The 25,000-nt window shown below is 35.1% G+C and overlaps 2 protein-coding genes across 8 annotated transcripts in view; one reads left to right on the forward strand and one right to left on the reverse strand.

Moving 5' to 3' along the window:
• The window catches only part of LOC125672047 (myocardin-related transcription factor B-like), a 57,090-nt gene extending 35,932 nt beyond the window's left edge, over positions 1-21,158 (reverse strand). Inside the window, exons 1-4 of one of the 4 annotated variants that reach the window (XM_048908114.2) lie at positions 20,908-21,158; positions 18,836-18,887; positions 14,026-14,082; positions 5,021-5,056 (exon numbers count right to left, since the gene is read on the reverse strand). Coding sequence is in view for 2 of the 4 variants with exons in the window: in XM_048908108.2 (XP_048764065.2) it covers positions 5,021-5,056; positions 6,748-6,754 (43 nt within the window). In the remaining 2 variants the exon portion in view is untranslated. Of the gene's footprint in view, positions 1-5,020; positions 5,057-6,747; positions 7,278-14,025; positions 14,083-18,835; positions 18,888-20,907 lie in introns of those variants that run through there. The other 3 variants (XM_048908113.2, XM_048908108.2, XM_048908110.2) reach the window with 3 other exon arrangements.
• The window catches only part of LOC125671173 (3-phosphoinositide-dependent protein kinase 1-like), a 29,252-nt gene continuing 25,330 nt past the window's right edge, over positions 21,079-25,000 (forward strand). Inside the window, exons 1-2 of one of the 4 annotated variants that reach the window (XM_048906702.2) lie at positions 21,079-21,258; positions 24,767-24,869. In XM_048906702.2, the coding sequence (XP_048762659.1) occupies positions 24,774-24,869 (96 nt within the window). In that variant the 5' untranslated portion in view covers positions 21,079-21,258; positions 24,767-24,773. Of the gene's footprint in view, positions 21,259-22,005; positions 23,889-24,002; positions 24,239-24,766; positions 24,870-25,000 lie in introns of those variants that run through there. The other 3 variants (XM_048906703.2, XM_048906705.2, XM_048906704.2) reach the window with 3 other exon arrangements.

Here is a 25,000-nt window from a genome sequence, read left to right on the forward strand (position 1 = left end):
TGAAATGAATAGAAAATATTGCTGATATTTATATTTTCATCATGTTATAAAAGGAAGTCAGCCATTATGACGATGTAGAGTACCCCCTTTACTGTTATATTTTGAAAATGACTCCCAAGAATCCATGAAAATAGATTTCCATTAAATTTTTTACGTAAACATGCCTCTTTCTCTTCACTTTCCTTGGCTAACACTATTTAAAATTTCCCATCAAACTTGTCTAGATTTATTCTATTTCTGGCCATATGAGACCGTATTATCCCCAAGATATTGAACAGTTTGTGCAACTGTCGGCAAAACAATCAATTCTTGCAATTCCTCGCTGAAAATAAAAATGTAACATACTTTTGGAACTGCCTAAAATTTGAATTCTTTTCTTTTCAATCTTAACTTGCATTAAAATAGTTGCAGCCTCTCTATACACCAGGCACCTGGAACTGACGGCACATAATTCTTAGCTAAAAGAGGAAATGGATCATGCAGACTTTGGATCTGTGTGCATGAGTAAAAATTCCGAATTTAAATGAAATGGACCACTTTATATGATATTTTATCATAAGAGAAACACTAAAACTATGGACTTTACAGCTGTTCTCTGCAGTTCTATAGTGCCATCTTTCCAAGTGGCAGAAAGCAGTGAAGTAATGCCGATTTATGTGAACCATGAACTATGAACCACAGTGCATGTGTTTTTATAATTATTTTTCTTGGATTGCAAACAGAATAATCGACACAAACACATCATTCATAATAGACAAATGTAGTTGCATCTTTGAAGCATGTGCCAATCAAGTTCATTTGGTTTCCACACAATAGACATTCGGCATTCCTGTGCGACAAGTAAAATGCTCATCTGGAATTGCAGATGAATGCTTTGGATCCTAAAGCCATTATATTTTGCAGTGCAAAATAGATGAAGTTCATGAAGGGTAAATGATATCTGGACTTAATTACCCTGTGGTCAAATCAGTTAAGAAATGTCAAATATCCACAGGATGCAGTGAAAATCAAAGACCTAGGCCCTATCCTACCTCAGTGGAATTGGAACTCAGGCAGAGACATACTGAATTGTTTCATGATTGTCTGAATGATATCTGCATCACTACATCAGAAACTCATTCCTTTAAAAAAATGTCCCTATAAGACTATAATTTTCACAAAGGGGTAAAATTCTTATCGCGTCAAAACACGTACAGTAAACATGGATATCACACTCAAAACTCGATATTATACTTATTATCAAACCATACAACTTGAGCAGTGAGCACATAAATATAAAGTTTGATGATACCCACCACCCCCAATCCCTACTAGTTTTTTAAAATATTACCCACAAGGTCTTACAGACTCCCACACGCACTTGCATTCACATCAGTACAGCAGTAATACAGTGAAACTTCTCCAAACCAACCGGCTGCCAGACTGTCTGAATAAAATGGCTCCGTATTAGAGGGGTGGCCGGTTTACTGAGAACTTAGCATTTAGTGATATTTTATCTCATTTTTCATTAGATATTTCCTCTTTGTACCAGAAACCATTCAATATAATGCACAAGGACTATGATTTTCAATTTTGGTAATGACTTTACATGTTTGGTTTTTATTTTTAGCACTAGAACTAAATAAACATTTCCACAATAAATAGACAGACAGGACGGAAACAGTCTATATTAGCTGCAATAATGTAGCCCTCTCTGATTTTTTTTTTTTTTTTTTTTTTTTTTAGGGAGAGGGCTACAACTCCTTAGGATCTCTGTAATGGTGCAAATGCGGGAGTGATTCACTCCCGCAACATTTGCGCTCATTCTAAACATTTCCTGACTTTCTTTACGTAAATAAAATGATATTCTATGTTTCTTAGTCAATATATAAATTTACAACCTGCAACTTTAGATTTGTGAGGCTCTATTCTACCGTTTTCAGCAATTTCGATAAATTCCAATTTCTCGATTCATATTTGTGCGCCATGTTTGATGTACTGAAGTTTCAACTTCCGGTTGTCAAGTCATTTGCATATGCCATATAAGGTAGTATTTACATCAATGGACAAGTATGGAGGCGAAAGCTATTTCGTCGGTATTGAAAAGGTTTGAATTTAATATCAAGTTAAAAGCCGAACAGCAGAGTGTAAATTCTTTCTGCAACAATATCATTTTCCTTTCTTTGTCGAAGTGGCTCGAGTAACTACATTTTCGCGCTGATTGTCAATGTTTAGGCTTTTCATTAGATCCACCTACGAGATCTCGCGATAACAAGCATGGCGGAGCAGACGAAGAATTTTGCATGCTGTACATTATATTTAATGAAAAACACCTTTATTAGACATGCCCGAGCACAAAGTTTGTACTCCTTTTGGTGTAAACAACATTTGGGACTAATACACAGAGTTTATTATCGGTTATCATTAAAATTATTTTGCACCATTACGGAGATCCTATGGAATTGTAGCCCTATCCCGAAAACGTCAGAATAAAAAAAAATTGGATAGGGCTACATTATTGCAGCTAAGTCTATATATGAAATAGCACTGCATTTTGTAAAAAGAAAGTCTCTTGATATGAACATGATGTTGTAATCAATACACAATGTATTAGGTAGCGTTCATTTTAATCTTAATGATTAAAAATTGCCATCTTGAATAATTACATATTTAACAAATTTAACATTTCTCTAATACCAGAGCTCTGCGCATGTTCATCGCTTACGTATTTAACAAAGTTAACATTTCTCGAATACCTGAGCTCTGTGTATGTCCATCGCTTACGTATTTAACAAATCTAACATTTCTCTAATCCCTAAGTTCTGTGTGTGTCCATCGCTTACGTATTTAACGAATTTAACATTTCTCTAATCCCTAAGCTCTGTGCATGTCCATCGCTTACGTATTTAACAAATTTAACATTTCTCTAATACCTAAGCTCTGAGTGTGTCCATCGCTTACGTATTTAACGAATTTAACATTTCTCTAATCCCTAAGCTCTGTGCATGTCCATCACTTGTTAACAGTTTAAAATGTAATAATTGTAATTTGAATATTTCTGAAGAAATTTTCAGTTGAATGTATCTTCTGATAATTATCAAATTGAACAGCCCTGTGTTTGTTATTAATTCACTCAGCCCATTATACACTTGGACTGGCCAGGTGACATTAACACCTGGACATCATAGGTAAAGAATAGAAATCATTAAGGCCAAATTTTCTTGTTTCATAAATGAGGGGAAATCACACTTGTTTGTTAAACATATATTTTTAGAAAATAGCCAGTGTCTGGTTTTCAGGGATGGTCAGTTTGGTAAGGAAATGGTAAGATTTCTGCAAGGACTTTGAAAATCCACTGATATTTAGAGATGACTGGTTTTCTGAGGGGCCGGTTTAGAGAGTTTCTCTGAATTACTACCTACTATAACAAAATTTATTTAACTTCTTAAAAAAACTAAATGCTTCTAAACAGAATTTCACCACATATCCCTCTGCATATGATAGCATTTGTGCTCTAAAACTTAAATCAGAAGCAAACTATCATATGTTCTGAAGAATTCATCCACCACTCAGTAAAGTATGTACTGATTACCTGTGGATCCACCACACAGTAAAGATTACCATTGGATCCACCACTCAGTAAAGTATGTATTGATTACTTCACTCAGTGAAGTATGTACTGATTACCAGTGGATCCACCACACAGTAAAGATTACCAGTGGATCCACCACACAGTAAAGATTACCAGTGGATCCACCACTCAGTAAAGATTACCAGTGGATTCACCACTCAGTAAATATTACCAGTGGATCCGCCACACAGTAAAGATTACCAGTGGATCCGCCACACAGTAAAGATTACCAATGGCTCCATCACACAGTAAAGATTACCAGTGGATCCGCCACACGGTAAAGATTACCAGTGGATCTACCACACAGTCAAGATTACCAGTGGATTCACCACACAGTAAAGATTACCAGTGGATCCACCACTCAGTAAAGATTACCAGTGGATCCACCACACAGAAAAGATTACCAGTGGATTCATCACACAGTAAAGATTACCAGTGGATCCACCACACAGTCAAGATTACCTGTGGATCCACCACTCAGTAAAGATTACCAGTGGATTCACCACTCAGTAAAGATTACCAGTGGATCCACCACACAGTAGATTACCAGTGGATCCACCACACAGTAAAGATTACCAGTGGATTCATCACACACACAGTAAAGATTACCAGTGGATCCACCACTCAGTAAAGATTACCAGTGGATCCACCACACAGTAAAGGTTACCATTGGATCCACAACACAGTAAAGATTACCAGTGGATCCACAACACAGTAAAGATTACCAGTGGATTCATCACACAGTAAAGATTACCAGTGGATCCACCACAAAGTAAAGATTACCAGTGGATTCACCACAAAGTAAAGATTACCAGTGGATCCACCACAAAGTAAAGATTACCAGTGGATTCACCACTCAGTAAAGATTACCAGTGGATCTGCCACACAGTATAAAGATTACCAGTGGATCTGCCACACAGTATAGATTACCAGTGGATTCATCACACAGTAAAGATTACCAGTGGATCCGCCACACAGTAAAGATTACCAGTGGATCCATCACACAGTAAAGATTACCAGTGGATCCGCCACACAGTAAAGATTACCAGTGGATCCACCACTCAGTAAAGATTACCAGTGGATCCGCCACACAGTAAAGATTACCAGTGGATTCACCACTCAGTGAAGATTACCAGTGGATCCACCACTCAGTAAAGATTACCAGTGGATCCACCACTCAGTAAAGATTACCAGTGGATTCACCACACAGTAAAGATTACCAGTGGATCCACCACACAGTAGAGATTACCAGTGGATTCACCACTCAATAAAGTATATACTGACAACCATTGGATCCACCACACAGTAAAGATTTCAATGAACATTAATAGTAGAAATCTCTAGTAGCTGTATATGCTGCAGAAAGATCTGTCATCTATTTCTCTTTTTAGTTAAATAATATTCTCTTACCTTCATGGACTGAATCAAAGGGCCGTTTTGAAAGTTCTGGGGGAAAAAGAAGGAAAAAATAAATCACAATATCATGATAAAAACAGTGCCAGGAAGTATAATATATAAATACATAATCATCTCGACACAATTCAATACTAGTTCAGGAAGATCACAATGATAAAGAAATAAAAGAATTTCCCTGGTTTCATTCAAAATATGAGGAAACTTTGCATATTGTTGGTAAGTTAATTTTACACAGAGGACAACAGTGTATATTGGGGACAAAGTTAACCTAAATGTATTTTTATCCTAGCCATGCCCATAAATCTGTCTGAGAATTGTTTAATTTTGCCCACATATTGTAATTTAGAAATTTTTATGGTACAATCGATCCCATAGACTACTCATATGAAATAGGCCTCTAACATTGGTACATTATAAGTTTTATTTGCAATGTGGCAACTTTCTCCTTGGAAGTTGACCTCAAAAGACTGCAACACACAAAGGATACAATTGCACCTGGTACTTCCTTCAGGCTGGACTCCAGATGTTAGTAATGTATATATATGCACATTTTTACTTTGTTTAGTATCAGATATAGACTGGCTGACAACAGAGGACCACTGAAGAGAGAGAGAGAGAGGGGGGGGGGGGTGTCTCTCCCTTGCTACATACATACATGTGTGAACTACTGCATCAAACTGATCCCAGAAATTCTGTCACACTTTTTTTTGTGCAGGAGGGGGAGGAGGGTATCTTTAACAGTTTAATACCAAACATTGACTGGTACTTAACATTAAAAATCACATAAACTATAATAATCAGTACCTTTGATCCATGCCACAACCATGACACCATTTAAAACTAAGCATGAAGTAAAATCAACACCTGTTTTAAAGTCTATGTTATGTTAATAATGAATCTCAAATTGACCATAGTGTGACCTGGAGGCTGGTAAATCGTTTACCTCTACAAAAAGTAACCATGCAGAGTTACAGTGGAAGAAAAATTGGGACCTCTGGCTAATCTGGGTTAGGAGAATTGCCACCATATTACTCAACATCTTCAGCAAGAATTACAAGTCTCTACAGTGTAAGATAGGAAAATCATAGACCTCAGTGTGAGTCTAGCATCACAGAACTGGAAATAACACACTTTACAGTCACAGAACTGGGCAATAATGAAATAGATTACAGTCCAACATCAGTGAATGGGCAACAACAGAAAATAACATACACCTCAAAAGAATACCTGTGAAATATTGGGATAATTTGATCAATAGGGATAAAATATTGGGATAACTGAGGTGAAATATTGGGGATAACTGGGGTGAAATATTGGGATAACTGGCCCTGGAATAAAATATTAGGTTTACTGGGGTGAAATATTGGGATAACTGGCCCTGGGATGAAATATTGGGTTTACTGGGTACCACAAAGCACAGGTATCTAACAAATTGAATAAGGAATAAATATGAACTTGAAAGCTAATGGTTCATCTGTCATATCAAATATACATGTATTTATGTCTGTTTAATTTTGAGGAAAGAAGTATCAACAAGTCATATGCAATGTGCAGCTTACAACCTATTTACAAAATAACCAAACTGTCCTTAGATGTTAAAATGTAACACATTGACATACCTGAAACAATCAAAATGAATTGTTCACATCTTCTAAGAAGTTCAACTCAAAACACAACAAATGATGTTATCCAACATGTGCTAATAACAATTAAACACTTACCCGGCATTACAATGGTCCCCAGAATAAAATAATAACTTTATAAAAGAAAATTTGTCACATTTCCATAGAGAAGGCCAGTACCACCTCCATCACCAGCTGATTAGCCTCCTCACATGTGTGTCTCAGACAATTCTCCCCAAAATAACATGTCATTACAGAGCCCCCCAGAACAGCTTAGCAAGCACATCGCTACACAAACATCGGCACTGCTTTGTACTGTGTGTAACTTGGTAGTCTTCTGAGAGTACAATGACTTACATCTGGTACCTACCTCATATTGCTCACACATTTCTGACTGAGGGATAGGTCTGGTTTTCACTTTCTATCTCCACAATCATTGACATTCAAATTTTAAAAAAAACAAAAAAAGAGTACTTTTCAATTAAAAAAAATCAATGATCTTAAGAGCCTAAAGACTTTTTTTGGGTAAAGTTTACTTTTTAAAATCAAACACCTCATAGCAATGTGTAACACACAGAACCAGTATCAGTATGGCATTGATGTTAGCTGGTGTATACTGTAACAATAGTTTGAGAAGTTTTTATCTTTCGTGTTCATTTTCAGATCTACTACCGCTTGGTTATACACAACCACCAAAATCAGTATGTATACTTTTAATATATAATTATATATATAATTATATATATAATTATATATATATATATATATATATATATATATATATATATATATAATTTTATATATATACATGTCATGTGGATTCTAAGTTGCACATGCAAGTAGACTTGAGTAATTATTAATTAAAAGTGACAGAAAAGCTTTGGGTACATGTATGGCAGACTGCCAGAGAGAGGTGAACATATTCACATATATATTTTAGCCAATGTTGATCTGCATAGTAACTCTAACCTTTGGCTTATCAAAATAGTACCATACATCAAAACCACTGTCATTTCAGTAATTTTTGTGGACAATATTTTGTTGCTTTGATTTCATTGCTAGACAGAGGCTTAACTTGGTTATCAAAAATTTTGGTACAAAAAGGTCTTGTCACAAGGAATACACTTGTGATATATGAAATCCCTAGCATTAACTGTTCAACAGTTAAGGCCAAGATTAAAGTTTTCGAAAAATCAAACCCAAAGGTCAAGGTCACAAGGAAAAAAAAATTGTTGGTACCAAAAGAAAAGTCTTGCCATAAGGAATCCACATGTGAAATATAAAAGTTGTATCACCATTTATTAAAAAGTTGTGGCCATAATGGTTAAAGTTTCTGCAGACAGACAGATCAACAGACAGACAAATCTCTGATTAAAAGGGGGGGGGGGGGCATAAAAATCAATTAATACTGATGAATCTACAATAATACAAGCTTCAGAGATCACACACACCCAACAACCTTCTCCCACCTCTGTAATTGTTCTCACTCATTCAACGACTCCAAACACCCAACAAGTCCCTCCTACCTCTGTAATTATTCTCACTCATTCAACGACTACAAACACCCAACAACCCTCTCCCACCTCTGTAATTGTTCTCACTCATTCAACGACTACAAACACCCAACAACCTTCTCCCACCTCTGTAATTGTTCTCACTTATTCAACGACTCCAAACACCCAACAACCTTCTCCCACCTCTGTAATTATTCTCACTCATTCAACGACTACAAACACCCATCAACCCTCTCCCACCTCTGTAATTGTTCTCACTCATTCAACGACTCCAAACACCCAACAAGTCCCTCCTACCTCTGAAATTGTTCTCACTCATTCAACAACTACAAACACCCAACAACCCTCTCCCACCTCTGTAATTGTTCTCACTCATTCAACAACTACAAACACCCAACAACCCTCTCCCACCTCTGTAATTATTCTCACTCATTCAACAACTCCAAACACCCATTAACCCTCTCCCACCTTTGTAATTGTTCTCACTCATTCAACGACTCCAAACACCCATCAACTCTCTCCCACCTGTAATTGTTCTCTCTCATTCAATGACTACAAACACCCAATGACCTTCTCCCACCTCTGTAATTATTCTCACTCATTCAATGACTCCAAACACCCAACAACCCTCTCCCACCTCTGTAATTATTCTCACTCATTCAACGACTCCAAACACCCATCAACCCTCTCCCACCTGTAATTGTTCTCTCTCATTCAATGACTACAAACACCCAATGACCTTCTCCCACCTCTGTAATTATTCTCACTCATTCAATGACTCCAAACACCCAACAAGTCCCTCCCACCTCTGAAATTGTTCTCACTCATTCAACGACTCCAAACACCCATCAATCCTCTCCCACCTCTTTAATTATTCTCACTCATTAAACGACTACAAACACCCATCAACCTTCTCCCACCTCTGTAATTATTCTAACTCATTCAATGACTCCAAACACCCAACAAGTCCCTCCCATCTCTGTCTCTAAGTGACTGACCACAAACACCCAACAAGTCCCTCCCATCTCTGTCTCTAAGTGACTGACCACAAACACCCAACAAGTCCCTCCCATCTCTGTCTCTAACTGTTCTTGCTCATCCAATAACTACAAACCAGTGTTTTCCCCTCATATAACTTCTACCAAAAAAAAAAAAAAAACGGTACCTTACTCAATATAGAATACAATCAACTTTCCACAATTTTGAGGGTAAAAATATGTCATAGTAATTTGAGGCTCGCAATTCAGTTTGTATGAAACACTGTATGAGTAAGTTATTTCTGACTTCCTCTTTAATAGAAAGTAGGACAATAAAATGGTGTTCGTTTGTAAAATTGTAAACAATGAATACTTGTATATTCTTTAAAAATATTTATTCAGAGTTTGTTTTAAAACAAATGCCATTTGTTGACATGTAAGAAAAAAAAGCTGCACACATCCACCAACCCCTTCCCATCTGTCTATAAATTGTTCTCACTCATCCACCAACTGCAAACATTCACCGAACCCCCTCCAATCTCTGTCTAAAAACTGTTCTCACTCATCCACTAACTGTAAACACACACCGAACCCCCTCCCATCTCTGTCTATAAACTGTTCTCACTCATCCACTAACTGCAAACATGCACTGAACCCCCTCCCATCTCTGTCTATAAACTGTTCTCACTCATCCACTATAAACTGCAAACATGCACTGAACCCCCTCCCATCTCTGTCTATAAACTGTTCTCACTCATCCACTAACTCCACACATCCACCAAGCCCCTCCCACATCTGTCTATAAACTATTCTCACTCATCCACTAACTGTAAACATCCACCAAGCACCTCCCATCTCTGTCTATAAACTGTTCTAGCTCATCCACTAACTGCACACATCCACCAAGCCCCTCCCATCTCTGTCTATAAACTGTTCTAGCTCATCCACTAACTGCTAATATCCACCAAGGAAGCCAACATTCTAAATCTTATACTGTAACTATTTTCATCCATATATTGCAAAACCTCTACCAAGGCCACTCATTCTCTCTACAATGTCCTCATCCACATACTGTAACCCTTTGAACATTAGCCCCCCACCCAATCTCTCTGCAGCTGCTGTCATCTACAGACCACAAATCTACACCAAGCCATCCTCTAATCATTTTTCACTGTTATTGTTCTCATATAGTAAATACAGACCATAAACTTCTACCAAGGCCCCCAATCTAAATGTCTCTAACTGTTCTCATCCACAGATCATAAACTTCTGCCCCCCCCATCTAAATATCTCTTAGTAACTGTTCTCATCCACAGACCTCTAATGGATTTAAAACCCGAATAAGGACCAACATTGAAAATAAGCTTTCAGGCTTTCTTGGCATTTACCATCAGAGATAAATAATGAGTTATTCATCTTTGTCATCATATTTATCTTTTGTGAAAAATCAAATTTGAAAAACAGTAGTTTTTATGTAATCTTGTCCATAGGAAAACACACACACACAAACATAGGCACAAATTCCTTCCTTGATTGTGGTAAAAACACTCCTCCAACAAAAGTACTGGAAGTGGCACTCAATGCGCCCATCACAAACTTATGTAGGGTGTTTTTCTTCAACCATGAGGTAGAATATCACTGAAGGAAGTATCAGCCATCATCAAGCTGCGACATACTTTCTTTGGCATCAAATGAATAAATGGTTCTAACTCAAAAACTGTGACAGAAGGCAAATCAAAATAAGCAAACAAAGAGTAAAATATTTTCCCAAAATTGACTAAGTTCCACAACATGCTATTTTCTCAAAAATTGAAAAAATAAAACATCCTTGTCACATCTTCAAGGTCCTCATTTGAAAACCGTGGTAGGAGTTAGATGAACACATTATGTACCATCCATATAACATTAAATTTTCAAACAAAGGGGCAAAACTCCTGCAAAAAAGGATGAAATAGATCTAACTTACAACATGATCTACTAAGAGTGGCCTTCCAAGAAGTTACAAGACAAGTTACAGCTTGATATGTAACAGAGAAATGAAAATAGAAACAGAAAACCGAGTACACATAAGAAATTAGTTACTGCAATCCTCTGTCTAAACATGAGAATGAGGTCTGTGAGTAGAGAAATTGTATAAATCATCTTCCCTCATATAACTCAAATATTAAATACATGGGCATCCTAAAGTCATTTACATTCTTTGAAAAATAAACAACAGAATTTTTAATCATATAATCAATTACATTTATTGCAATGGCCATAATAAGATAACAAAGAATGAGTTTTGCTTGGGGAAAAAACCCCAGGTGTGTTTGTGAAACACTGATGCCCCCATAAGTCAGCAAAGTAATTCAGGTACCCAACAAAAGGTCTTGTCATCATGAATACACATGTGAAGTATGAAAGCCAAATCACTTACCATTCAAAAAATTTTAAAGATGCAATAAAGGCTTTTATATTAATCATTCGTAAACCACCATTTTCATATGTTTTTGTAATGATATCTTTCTTAATGCGGTGGCTTGGACCATTCCATACAAAGGAGTAAAAGAGTTTTTCTAATTCTTTACAAAAAGCATCAGACGGATTAGGAATAGACATCAGAATATGATTTAAAAGAGGTAGCACCAAATTTTAAGTACAGTTATCCTTCCTATTGGTGTTAGATATCTTTTACTCCACTGGCTGATAATTGCCTTCATCTGTATCAGCTTTGGATCATAATTCATTTTGGGAATATTTTGCAAGTCTACATCAAAGTGAATACCGAGTAAAGTAAATCTACTATTACCCCAAGAAAAATTTAGAGTTGAATATATTATTTCTCGACTAAATCTCTTAGTACCTATCTAGACTGCATGAGTTTTGGAGCAGTTAATACATAAACCTGATAGTTCAGAAAACTTGTTCAGTGTCCTTACAGTTTCTAGGAGAAATTCTCTACTACCATCAAGTATAATTGATGTATCATCTGCCAACTGAGATATTTTTTTCTTCAGTATTTCTAACAGTGATTCCTTTAATATTACTGTTTTTTCTTATCATAATTGCTAAAATTTCAGCACAAAATAGAAAAATATATGGTGACAAAGGATCGCCTTGTCTACAACCACGTTGTATATTGAAAGATTCAGAGACATGACCTCCTTGTATAACTGCGGATGTAATATTGTGATAAAATATTCTAATCCATTCCTTAATGGAAGGCCCAAAATTAAAATAGTGTAAAGTACTTTGAATAAAATCCCATGATATCGTGTCAAAAGCTTTCTCAAAATCTAGAAGTAATAAAAGCCCAGGAATTTCTTCTTCAGTAAACTGCACAATGTCATTTATCAACTGTGTATTTTCACCAATATATCTATTGCTAATGAAACCAGTTTGGTCTGTATTTATAAGTTTACTAATATGTGTTTTTAATCTATTGGCAATAGAACCTGAAGCTATTTTATATACTGTGTTTAACAATGTTAATGGATGCCAGTTTTTAAGGTACTGTCTTGGTTTCTCACTTTTTGGAAGCAAAGTTATGATACCATGTCTCTGTGTAATAGATAAAAGTTTATTTTCATAAACATAGTTAAGTGACCTCACTACAAAGTTTCCAATTTGTTTCCAAAATACTTTTTAAAAACTCAGCTGAGAAACCATCAGAACCTGGCGATTTGTTAGATTTCATGTTTCTAAGAGTTTTAGAGACTTCTTGTAATGTTGATTTGCCTTCTAATTCCAATGACTCTTTGTGTGTTAATTTTGGAATATCATTAAAATCTAACATCTCATCTAAATCTTCAATGTTTTTATTATTGTCAGGATTAGCATATAGATTTTGATAAAAAGACTTTGTTTCTTTCAAAATTTTATGTTGTTCTACTATTATATTCCCATCATCAATTTCTAGTTTGGGGATTATTTTACTTGTAAAATTTCTAGATTCTAGAGAACAAAAATAATGTGTGGGTTTCCTCTTCTAGCCATTTAGCTCTACTTCTTATGTACTGCCCTTGTAATTTATGTTTTCTATAAGGGGACTTCCGGTAATGGCATTGAGCTGGATGGACGCTTAGATTAAGGCTCCGTAATACTGACAAAACTTTTTATGATGTTCAGATTTTGGAGTGGACAACGACCGCCGTTAGATAAAAGGACTTTTTGGCAGTAAGTTGCCACACTTATTTTCTTATTATTTAGTATCTGAATAATTTTGTATTCCATTTCAATGTGTGAGCGTTTGTGCCGTGGTGAGCAGTATTCATAAAGACAGTGCGTGTACGTCGAAAATTTTAAATCACTTACAAATTAAGTGGTATTAGACTATCTGCTACCTGCTAGAAACATTGTTTTTGTAACCTCAATAAATAAGAAAGAAGTTCTTGAAAACATGTCACAGAAAACTAGACAAAGCAGTAAATCTACAAACTCTACGAACTCTGCTGAAAACATAAGCGAGAATGGCACGAATGACGAGAAACTTCACAGCCGTGACGAAAACTTAAAACATATTCTATCAGAGCTCAAATCTCTCAAGACGAGTGTAAGCAAAACGGTGAAAAACGAAGACCTGAAAGGTATTATAAGCTCCATCGTAAAATCTGTGTTTGAAGAACATAAGCAAGAAATGGAGAAAATGCTTGATGAAAAAAATGAAGAAATTATTGAATCACAGAAAACAGAAATTAACAATCTAAAAATTGAAATACAATGTATTTCCAAAGAAAATTAGCAGTGTAAAATCCTGGCTAAATCAGCCCTTGCTAAAGCAAACTGGAATGAACAGTACTCGAGAAAAAACAATGTAAAAATCCATGGTGTGAAGGAAATGCCGGGAGAAGATGTGAAAACTCTTGCACAGTCTTTGATAAAGAAAAACACAGGAGTGGACATACCAAACGAAGATATACTCGCTATTCATAGAATCCCGGCTAGGAAGGGCTACCAACGTCCTATTTTAATGAAAATGAAAAACAATACAATAAAAGGATATGAAAAAGAAGTCAAATGGCACTACACGTCTGAGTGACGACGTTACTCAATACAACAGTGAGCTGATCAACACCCTTCTGAAAAACCCTAAAATTAAATCAGCATGGTATTTTAATGGCCATGTGTATGGGCTTGTTGGAGACAGAAAAGTGAAGTTTGACATATTTGATGAGATTAGTAAAAAAAATTGACAATCTCTAATATGACAATATTCCGGGGAAAAATACTTCAACGTGAAGGTTTGGTGACTATAACTGTAGTCAGAATATCCGGTTATGACGCTTGCTTACATGTGAAAAGTTCATTTTTGTTGTTTTGTCAATATAGAAATCTCAAGCCGCTACTAGGATATAAGATATGTATTTTACATTTCTTCTTGTGTTCTTCTTCTCTCTCTCTATGACCTTTATTCCTTTCTTTTCTTTCTGTCAGTGTCTATATATTGACTACTAAAAAGAGGAGGAACATGCATCTGAAGGAAATTTGGCCAATTTAGAAATCAAAAGAGGTCAAAATTTGGGACCGAAGGAAAAGTATTGTCACAAAGCATATACATGTGAAATAAGAAAGCCCTATCCCAACCATTTTATGTTATAACCAAGGTTAAATTTTATCATAAGTAGGTCAGGCCCCAAGGTCAAAACTTTGGTACCAAAAGAAAAGTCTTGTCACAAGGAATGCACATGTAAAATTTGACAGCCACATCAACATCCATTCAAATTTTATGCCCAAGGATAAAAGTTTTTGTGTTGACAACTTTTTAAAGAGACAGACAAAATGGATAGACCAAAAAACTATCTGCTCCCAAATCTCCAATTATGGGGGCAAAAAATGCTTTAAGATGCTATCCTGGTATTTCTTATGTTATCAAGTTGCAATTTTTCTTTTAAAGACAAACCAAATTCTTTATTACTCCTTGTCTGCTAACTATAATAAAATCAAATTCAAATTTAACATTATTAAACATTAAATATTCAAAAACTCATGGAACTGATTCCTTTAAATTTCAAGGACGATCAAATAGTACAGAGAGAAGTCGTAGCTTTTGATTATTTAGGCCAAGATAAATAAATAGTGTGTTTCCTATTCCAAACTGAAAAAAATTGGGTAAGTAGGTAGGGAAAACATTTTCTTTTATCTGAACATTTTATTGTTTAAAATTCAACATTGACAATAAACAAAATGAGAAAAACAAAGTTCATTTCTTTCTCCCAAAAGGGCGGCTTACTAATGGCAGTTTTCCATGAGAATAAGTCCTTACAAAGAGGAAGTACAGTTTTACACTGTTTTTTAAGATCCTAAGACGTTTCACCTTCTATTCCATACTGACAGCAGATCAACATAAGAGTTGTGATCTTGTCATGACACCCCCATGTAAAATATGATTTGGCGGTGTGATTGGGGCACCACATGTATAAACATATTCACTTAGAAGAATTGCTTGGGAAACCTTTTGTCTCTCTTTCGACAATAAAACCTGGAAGGCTTCAATAGCTTTTTTGATCGCCGATTCAGCTGCCACTAAACAACCCTGTGTCTAATTTAGGGTCAATGTCTGGTTCACAAATGAACTCTAAATATTTCATTTCAAATCTGGATATATAACTAATAGAAATAGAAATACTGCCTTGCTCCGTATTTTTGGAATGCTTTGGTCAACATAACATTGTAGTTTTGCAATCAGTTGGCCCTTCATGATGCATCTAAAAAATACTAAACAATTATTCATTGGGTTTTTTTACCGTAGTCATAAAGTTTTTTCCCTCTTGATGTTTGCATTTTCCATTCGTGATTGGCAAGCACGCTGCCATTTTTTCCTGGGGAAATCACTGTCAAAACATTTCTGATAAATATGCGTAAAGGATATATGTATTTTCTCAAACACAGACGTGATCTAGATTAAGATTTCTAATAGTGGAAACGGAGTTGTTTACTCCAGAAAGTATATCGATGGATAAATTTTTCAGTGTCGGCTCATATATTTTAGGGTCAGTCGGGGAACCGGAAACACACAATTTATTTATCTAAGTCTTACTGCTGCATACAAAACAAAGAAAGATAACTCCTACAGAAGCAAAGGTACCTGTAATATACTATCAAAGATGATTTTCACATTCACAAACAACATTTTCCCTTTGCTGGGTTCAGCTGGGAACAGTTGGTATAAAGCAACATCCTCCCCGACCTGTCAGTCTCCCAAAGTTTGATGGATGAACTAGAAGTGTTCCAAGACAAGTGTCACCTGCGAGGGCATCAGTGATCATTTGATATGTTTAACAACCTCATGATTTCAAATGCAAGCTAGTTTCTTAATCAATTAAAAAGTGTTAACAAAATACAATAACATGCATAAAAAGGAGCTCACTTCTGAGTAAATTGAGGGCGACATTGACATTACATTCTAACAACTATAGGTGAAAAGATTACAATGTGTATCACAAATAATGTCGCAAGTACGAAACTCTTTCAGGAGTACATCTATTTTTGGTCAAACTTCTAAGCTCAAAGGGAATTAACTTCTAGGGGAGAAAAAAATTAATCAGAATTTCTTGTGATTAAGCACATCTACACAGTATGTCAATATTAAATACAAAGATACATTAAATTTTATTCAATGGTTTAAAGTAGCTGTGCTGAAAAAATGTTTCAGGCATATACTCATTTTTGACCAAACTTCTAAGTTCAAAGGAGCATAACTCCTGGGGGAAAAAATCAAATACAAATTTCTTGTGAATATGCACAATATACAGTATGTCCTTATTAAACAAAACAAAGTTTCTGGAAATTCTGTTCAATAGTTTTAGAGAAGTTAACAGGACTAATGGAGACCAAAATTCTAGTTTCAAAAGGGACATAACTTCCAGAAAAACAAGAGGTCCATGGCAATATCACTCACCTGAGTCACCTTGGCCCATATTTAAAGATTTTATATATTCACATTTAAAACTTTGATCCCTATTTTGGCCCCCAATTTACTCCAGGGGACCATAATTTTTACAAACTGGAATCAGCAGTATGTCAGGAAGCTTTCATGTAAATGTAAACTTCACTGGCCTAATGGTTCTTAAGAAGAAGATTTTAAAAGATTTTCTAGAGCTATGTATATGTATGTAAAACTTCGATCCCCTATTGCACCCCCACCATTCCCCCAGGGGCATGATTTTAATAAACTTGAATCAACACTACATCAGGAGCTTTCATGTAAATGTAAACTTTCCTGGCCCAGTGGTTCTTGAGAAGATTTTTAAAGATTTTCCCTATATAATTGTAAAACTTTGACCCCCAATCTTGGCCCCTTTCCAACCATGTGGGTCATTATTTTAACAAACTTGAATCTGCACTATGTCAAGAAGCTTTCATGTAAATTTGTACTTTCCTGGCCCAGTGGTTCTTGAGAAGAAGATTTTCAAAGATTTTCCCTATATATTTGTATGAAAAACTGGGATCCCCTATATTGTGGCCCCACTCTACCCCCGGGGGTCATGATTTTTAACAAACTTGAATCTGCACTATGTCAGACAGCTTTCATGTAAATTTCAGCTCTTCTGGCTCAATGGTTCTTGAGAAGATTTTTGAATGACCCCACACTTTTTTTCGCATTTTTGTGATTATCTCCCCTTTGAAAGGGCATGGACCTTCATTTGTACAAACTTGAAAGCCCTTCACCAAAGGATGCTTTTTGCCAAGTTTGGTTGAAATTGACCAAGTGGCTCTGGAGAAGAAGTTAAAAATGTAAAAAGTTTACAGACGACAGACAACAGGCGATCAGAAAAGCTCACTTAAGCTTTCAGCTCAGGTGAGCCAAATCAGAAGTTCCTGTGAATAGGCTTATGCACATCTACACAGCAAGTCCTTATCAACTACAAAGTATCATGAAATTCTATTGAGCAGTCTCAGAGAAGTTGCGCTGACAAGAACAGGACTGACTGATGGAAAGGTAAGAAACATTACACCCTCCTAAAACTCATTATGTGGAGTATACTAAATTATCAGAATAAACATGTGGTGAAAGTTGAGATTTGATTTAATAAATTAAATTATTAGTAAAAACATGTGTTGAAATTTGACTTTTAAGGTTAAACCAACATAACAAGTATAAATCTAAAAATGGCATTGTGCCAGGGACACTAAGTTCCCTAATACTTTTACACCCACTCAAAATTAACATGCCTGATTAAGAATTTGTTTCATAACTTAAACAAAGATTTAATAACACAGGTAAAAAAAAAATGTCATTAAGAGAAGTCAAAGGACCAGATTTAAAGACTGTCACACAAGATATAAACTTGCTAAAAATGAGAACCATTGTTCAAAGTTGTAAGAGGAAACATACAGACAGATGTCAAAGTGATATTGCAGGAGACACAAAAAATACACAAGATCTTTTGGATGTACACTGATACTGGGAGAATGAGTAGAGCAGGAAGGGGCGAGGTCACGAGGCAAATGGGGACCAAGGTGGACAAAATGGGGGGGGGGGGGGGGGTGGGTGGGGGGGGGGATATAAATCAAGTATCCAAGCTTTGTGATACAGTAAAACAAGCTTATAACAAAAATGAAAATAATGAATATTGTAATGGATACAATGAAGGTCGGTTATAACGAACCGTGGAGATTTGCTATAACTGTGTTTTACTGTACCTTGTTATTCGATGTTCTAATATTATTCACCTGTATCATAGACAAAATACAAAATACATGTACTATAGTCACCTGTGAATTATTGGTTTCAACTCTGCCTCTGTCAAAATCTTCCCATACAAATCTACAATTATAAAGTAAATATTCTTCAACATAAGTATACATGTTAAAATGACATAGAAGCTATGTATAACATTCATTCTAAATAGTGTTTACAATGAAGAGAATCATCCCCAAGATGTTTTATGTTTTACATGCAAACTTTGAGAACAATTTTAAACCGTGTGATGAATTTGAATTAAATGTTAGTAAGTTTTTATAAAACTAATTAATTATGTCACTCTTAAACAGCCATTTTTCGGTGTTGAAGTATATGCAGGATTGTCTCTATTCAATACGATTTCTCGTCCTTACAGAAAGATTAAACGAAAAGGTACGGAAGAAACAATGCAGACTCATGAGATTCATTGTTACAGTTAGGGTATAATAATATGAAAAACCCGATTGAGGTCATTTATTCTAAATGGATTGAGGGTAGAATCTAAAGAAACAAAAAATGTTGTGTTTTAAAATAAACGCATTATTGATGAGACTGTCAAGATCTTTTATGAGACAATTAAATATGTATTAGTTCAAACTTAACGTTTGTCATTTAAATTTTCAAAAGTATTTAAATAATGAGAAACTATCAGAGTTTTTTCCTGGAAAGTTGGTCAGGGATAGTGGATATAAGGTCAGGTCTAGTATGTACCATTTGAAGTAGCCCGACTGGTCTAGTGCTAAAAATAAAATAAATGTAAAACCCTGGATAGATAGATGTCATGGGACCATCCTGCATATTTAAAACATATTTCTGTTAAAGCCAATGTTCAATGCATAGATCTGTTTAAAAATCTTCAATAAAAGGACCTTTGCTATTGATATGAATTAAAGATTCCACACTTATTAGATCTAGACAACCGTGGATGTCATTCTTCATCCAATTTACTGCACGTATTGACCTTTCAATTTACTGTGCACTGTTCACCGAAATGACAGTCAGTCTATCATTATCCTTCTCAGTTTCACTTTGTTTATGCAGTATTACACAATCATATTGTATATCCCAAACTGCAAATGTCCACCTAATGTTTGTTTTTTTCCATGGGCATGCTGTCACTAAATCTTGACCCTTACAATGATTTATTTAATTTGTTGAAAACTGTCTTTTGAAAAACTCATAATGACCTATACCTTGATTGCCAAAGGCGTTTGCCAACCCAAAATTTACTCAGTCACAATAATGCAACTTGGATTTGATTTCTAGTTGTGAAATAAATTTTTGGAGTCACAAATGTGACTGGCTTAGTTGCAACTTGGAGCACTCCACATACATGCATTAAACTTATTACTGAAATTCTGCACAATTTATCTGATAGCAATATTTTCCTGAAATGTCCATTCAGCACTTAACAATCATTTCTGTATAATATCTTTAAATTGAATATGACCCAAAATGCATTGAACCTAGACGTTGTTTCGTGATTTGATGTTGTAATGTATCATTTTAACACTACCAACATTGACTATAAAGTATAAAGTACCAATGTCTACTTCTGTTTTGCTGCAGACAGAAATATCTACTGGTGCCAATCATTGAGTCATATATTAAGAATCACAGCAATGACAAGGGTGTATCAAAAGCAATGTGAAAAATTCAGACAGTAACAATTCGCCAGTTTTCCAAAACTATTTTGTATTTTTGAGGGAAAAGAAACTAAAAGATATCAACTTCTGAACGACCAACCCTGTTTTATTTTATGAATGTCCCCCTAAACACAATTTTATATATTTTGTTTACGTCCCCTTGGTAGGGTAATTCATTACATGCAAAGCTGCAATGTCATGGCATAATAAGATAATTACAAGGATTTCTATCAGAAAATTGTACAAAGCTGAAGCTATATGTTTAAGCTCACTTCTATTATACACGTTCTCTCCCACAACGTAGGCCTAATCTTATTATCATATCGTGATTCAATACTTTTATCTCAAGAAAACACGACTTTGTCCTTCTCGCCAGTCTCATTTCTGCTAAATTTCTGGATGAAAAAGTGCAAAATTAAAGTATATCATTGGTGTACATTTCTTACTCTTAAGCTTACATCTTGATAATCTGTCGACTGCAATGAGTAATCGCCTGTTACAACTCTCCACCAGTCCCGGAAACGCAAGTGTTTTTTTCTGCCGCCATTCGAGTATCCCGGATGTGACAAGTGACGTAATGATAAAGACTATAAAAAGAAGATTTGATGTTGAACAGAACCAGGAATACTAATTTGTTTGGAGTAATTTGATTGAGTACACAGAAGTGTAATTTATAAGCAACTTTTGGTTTCAGACTGATATTTTGTCCACTACGCGTGCTTGGAAATATTCCACTTCCGGTGTAGAAGGCGATATATATCAAAGGCAACGAAATGAGATGATAGCGTAAAACCAGAGAAAAAACAAAAGTAAGATTTCTTTTGTATGGAACTAATTATATAGTTTATAGTCACTGTAGTCTACATATTGTTTGAATATCGTTATTTAAAACGAGTAAGAGAAAATTGTTTAGACCGGCGACTTGTGACACCGTAGATCAACATCTTTCTTCACTAGACATGAGTATGTTTGTGTTTCGTGGGTCTTCACCACCGGGTCCGTAGGATATCTATCATTTTAACGATAAAACATACTTTCTCTGCAGCAGGTCTCCGAATGATCAAACAGGTCCGGTTCCATTACTAGATATCACATATCTAGCTATATTGATCTTCAAAAGGTACTTGGTAGATTAATTTATGAAGCAATTCTAAAATAGTTAATATAGAGTCTATATATTTAGCTATTTCGACACACACACACACATGCACACACATGCACACACACACACATATATATATACACACACACACGACATAACAATAAAAATAAACTTAATATAGATCTGCCAACAAATGTTTATTGAAAAATCAAATTGGTATGTCTGTGAAACCCTGTGCCTTTCAACCATCAATGTCCATTTAACACTTTTCAATAAGTAATGCAATCTAACTGTCTGTGCCTTCAAGGCATAAACGATTACACCATATTATGAAATGTTATTGTCTACTGACCATCTTGTTCATGCACACACACCCCAAATAGACTGCTCTTTCAAAGACAGAATTATTTTCTGGAGGCAATGTGCTTTGAACAGTGTTCTATAGGAAATAGTTCACAGTTTCTTTATCAGAATTTCACGGCATAACCATGTTATTCGATCCGCGAACTTTACGATAGCATTTATTCTGTAATGACTTTTAAAAAAGGAATAAATAACATGATTAGTTAACATGTTCTAAAAATATAAAAGTATTAGTAACTAGTTAGTCCGTGTGCCGACTTATCTATAATTATATATCTTTATACATATAACCATGATAACAATATGGAATGTTTAAGTCTGCGGATCGAATAACATGATTATGCCAATTTCACTTTTTAATAAGTCCAAATTAAATACTTATATTTGATTTAATACTATGAAGAAAAATAGCTGTTTTATTAAATCAAGGTATTAATATTAATAGCTAGATTGGTATATTTAGCTACACATTAGATTTAAATGGAGTAATGGCTACAGATGGGCCTGTTGAATTTACATCTGTCAGGTCACAGCATGTAATTATTTACACCAGATCTGTGTGAAAACACCCATTTCATCCCTTGTATAAGTTCAACCTCTCAACTGCTGTACAGTATTTATTTTGGTCAAAATTTTCATGAAAAGTGAATGTAACGAACAGTGGTCAATCTCATAAACCCCCTAAATACAAAATTAAGAGTAGGGCAAACATGAATGAAAGGATAACTGTTTTAAGTTATATTTTCATTTGCAGTATACAAAAATGAAGAAAACATGTGGGCGAGAGAAATCAAACAGTAGCCTAAGAAATCAGACACTTGCCTCAGAAATCAGACACTTGCCTCAGAAATCAGACACTAGCCACAGAAATCAGACACTAGCCTCAGAAATCAGAAACTAACCAAAGAAATCAGACACTAGCCTCAGAAATCAGACACTAGCCTCAGAAATCAGACACTAGCCTCAGAAATCAGAAACTAACCAAAGAAATCAGACACCAGCCTCAGAAATCAGACACTAGCCTCAGAAATCAGACATTAGCTTCAGAAATCAGACACTAGCCTCAGAAATCAGACAGTAGCCTCAGAAATCAGACACTAGTCCAAAGAAATCAGACAGTAGCCTCAGAAATCAGACAATAACCCGACAAATCAGATAATAGTTTAAGAATGCATTCCAGGGAATCTAACAGTCACCTGACAAACCTGATAAAATTTGCTATGAACAGTTTGGTAAATATTTCTCAACTTTTTCCAAAATTGTCATGAAACTTTCAACAAAATCACAAAAAATATCGGTAAGTTTTCAAAACTTTAGCAAAGTTTGTGTTCATGGAGTGTGAGGTCACAATTTATAGCTACTTTCGAAATTCATCTCAATAATATTGAGGTCATAATATTATGATAAATAAAATTGTCCTGATGAGATTATTTCCATTGCATTGAGACAGAACTTGTACATTACCCACTGTAGGTACTAATGTTTATAGTTTGTGTACTGTGATTCAGGTGTATGAGTTACCTGTTAATCACTACTATCCAATAATGACTGACATGGTAGCAATGTACTTTGTTTACAAATTTGAAGCAGGAAGTTGACAGTGATATCATATAATTACAGCATGATGTTTGCCACAGTTGACTTGTCCTTGGATATATATCTAGTTGCAATGTTTTGTGACAGTGTCAGCTATAAGGAAGGCTCAGCTGGTGGTAAACAATATTCATACAGTAATGAATATTCATGTGTAGATTTGCCAACATCTTGGTTACCTCTTGCTGTGTCACAGAGGGACACATGACAAAACATGATCTGTAGGACAAAGTAATAGAAACACAATTCAAGTGTGGAATCAAATAAATAAAAAAAAGTATTCAGTCTTCTTTCATCAATGGGAAACAGTTTTATGGAACTACAGCATGGTACTATAGAGAGATTGAGTTGTGTCAAGTTGTGAAGAGAATTTTAAAAGTGGTAATTCATAATATTATGTAATAGTGATGTGTTTACAGAATTAGAAGTCAGGATTATGTTTATACAATGCCACAGGAAAGGTTGTTACATAATGATATGTGTAAGAAGATTTATTTATAGATATTCAAACTGTGATGAGACCAACCTTATAATGAATCAGATATGTTGTGTAATGGATTAGTATTTTCTACAATAATGATGCATGTGACAACACATTACAGCATGGTTAGAGTTCCTTGTAAACAACATGACTTTTCCTTGAATTGCAAACTAGTTAGTAGTCAGTCAGTGTGACTTCATGGTGTTGGGTAAGAGGATTCAGAAAAACCACTTTAATTGAAATATTGATGGTACATTTATTATGAATTTATTTTAATTCTGAAACACAAAACTTGACAGTCTATATGGTACCTAAAGGATTTCTACTGGTTTAATACTAGAAATAAACTTAATAAAGTGACTGCTTTTGGAGCAAAACTTAACCCCCTCTGATAATCGATCAACAAACTATTTGTAGTTTGTTATGTTTGAATTGTTCATTTACAATGTTTGCTGAAGGCATTTCTTCTCTGATTTGATTTTTGAACTTTAACAACTGTTGTAAACAAAATCAATCTTCAGTAAAGTGTCCAAAAGTCAGTGAATTGATTAAACTATTTACTACCACAAAGTGTAATGGATTAGATTGTTTGTATTTGTACCGTACTGATGTTTTCGTAGAATAAGATGACGTTATTTTCACAGACTTAGGATGTTGTTGAGAGTTTCTTGGTTTAAGTTTATGTTGCTGTTTTCCAGACTGAGGATGTTTTTGAGAGTTCGTAGCATGAAGATGTTGAAAATTTCTTAGTTTTGAGTGTACTTTGTTATTTTCACAGACTGAGGATGTCGGTCAACAGTGGTGAGAGCAAGAAAAATGTGAAGAAGACCCCCAATGACTTCATATTTGGAAAGGTCATTGGAGAGGGGTCATATTCAACTGTAAGTACAGTGTAGATATATTCACACATACTATAGGTTTGATTTGGTAGTATGATGAATGGACATTAAGTTAATTGAAGAAGCTGCAGTTATGATTTTGTTGTAGTTATAAACCCAAAACTGACTGACAA

The sequence above is a fragment of the Ostrea edulis genome, chromosome 4, assembly GCF_947568905.1.
Source record: "Ostrea edulis chromosome 4, xbOstEdul1.1, whole genome shotgun sequence".
Lineage (NCBI taxonomy): Eukaryota > Metazoa > Mollusca > Bivalvia > Ostreida > Ostreidae > Ostrea > Ostrea edulis.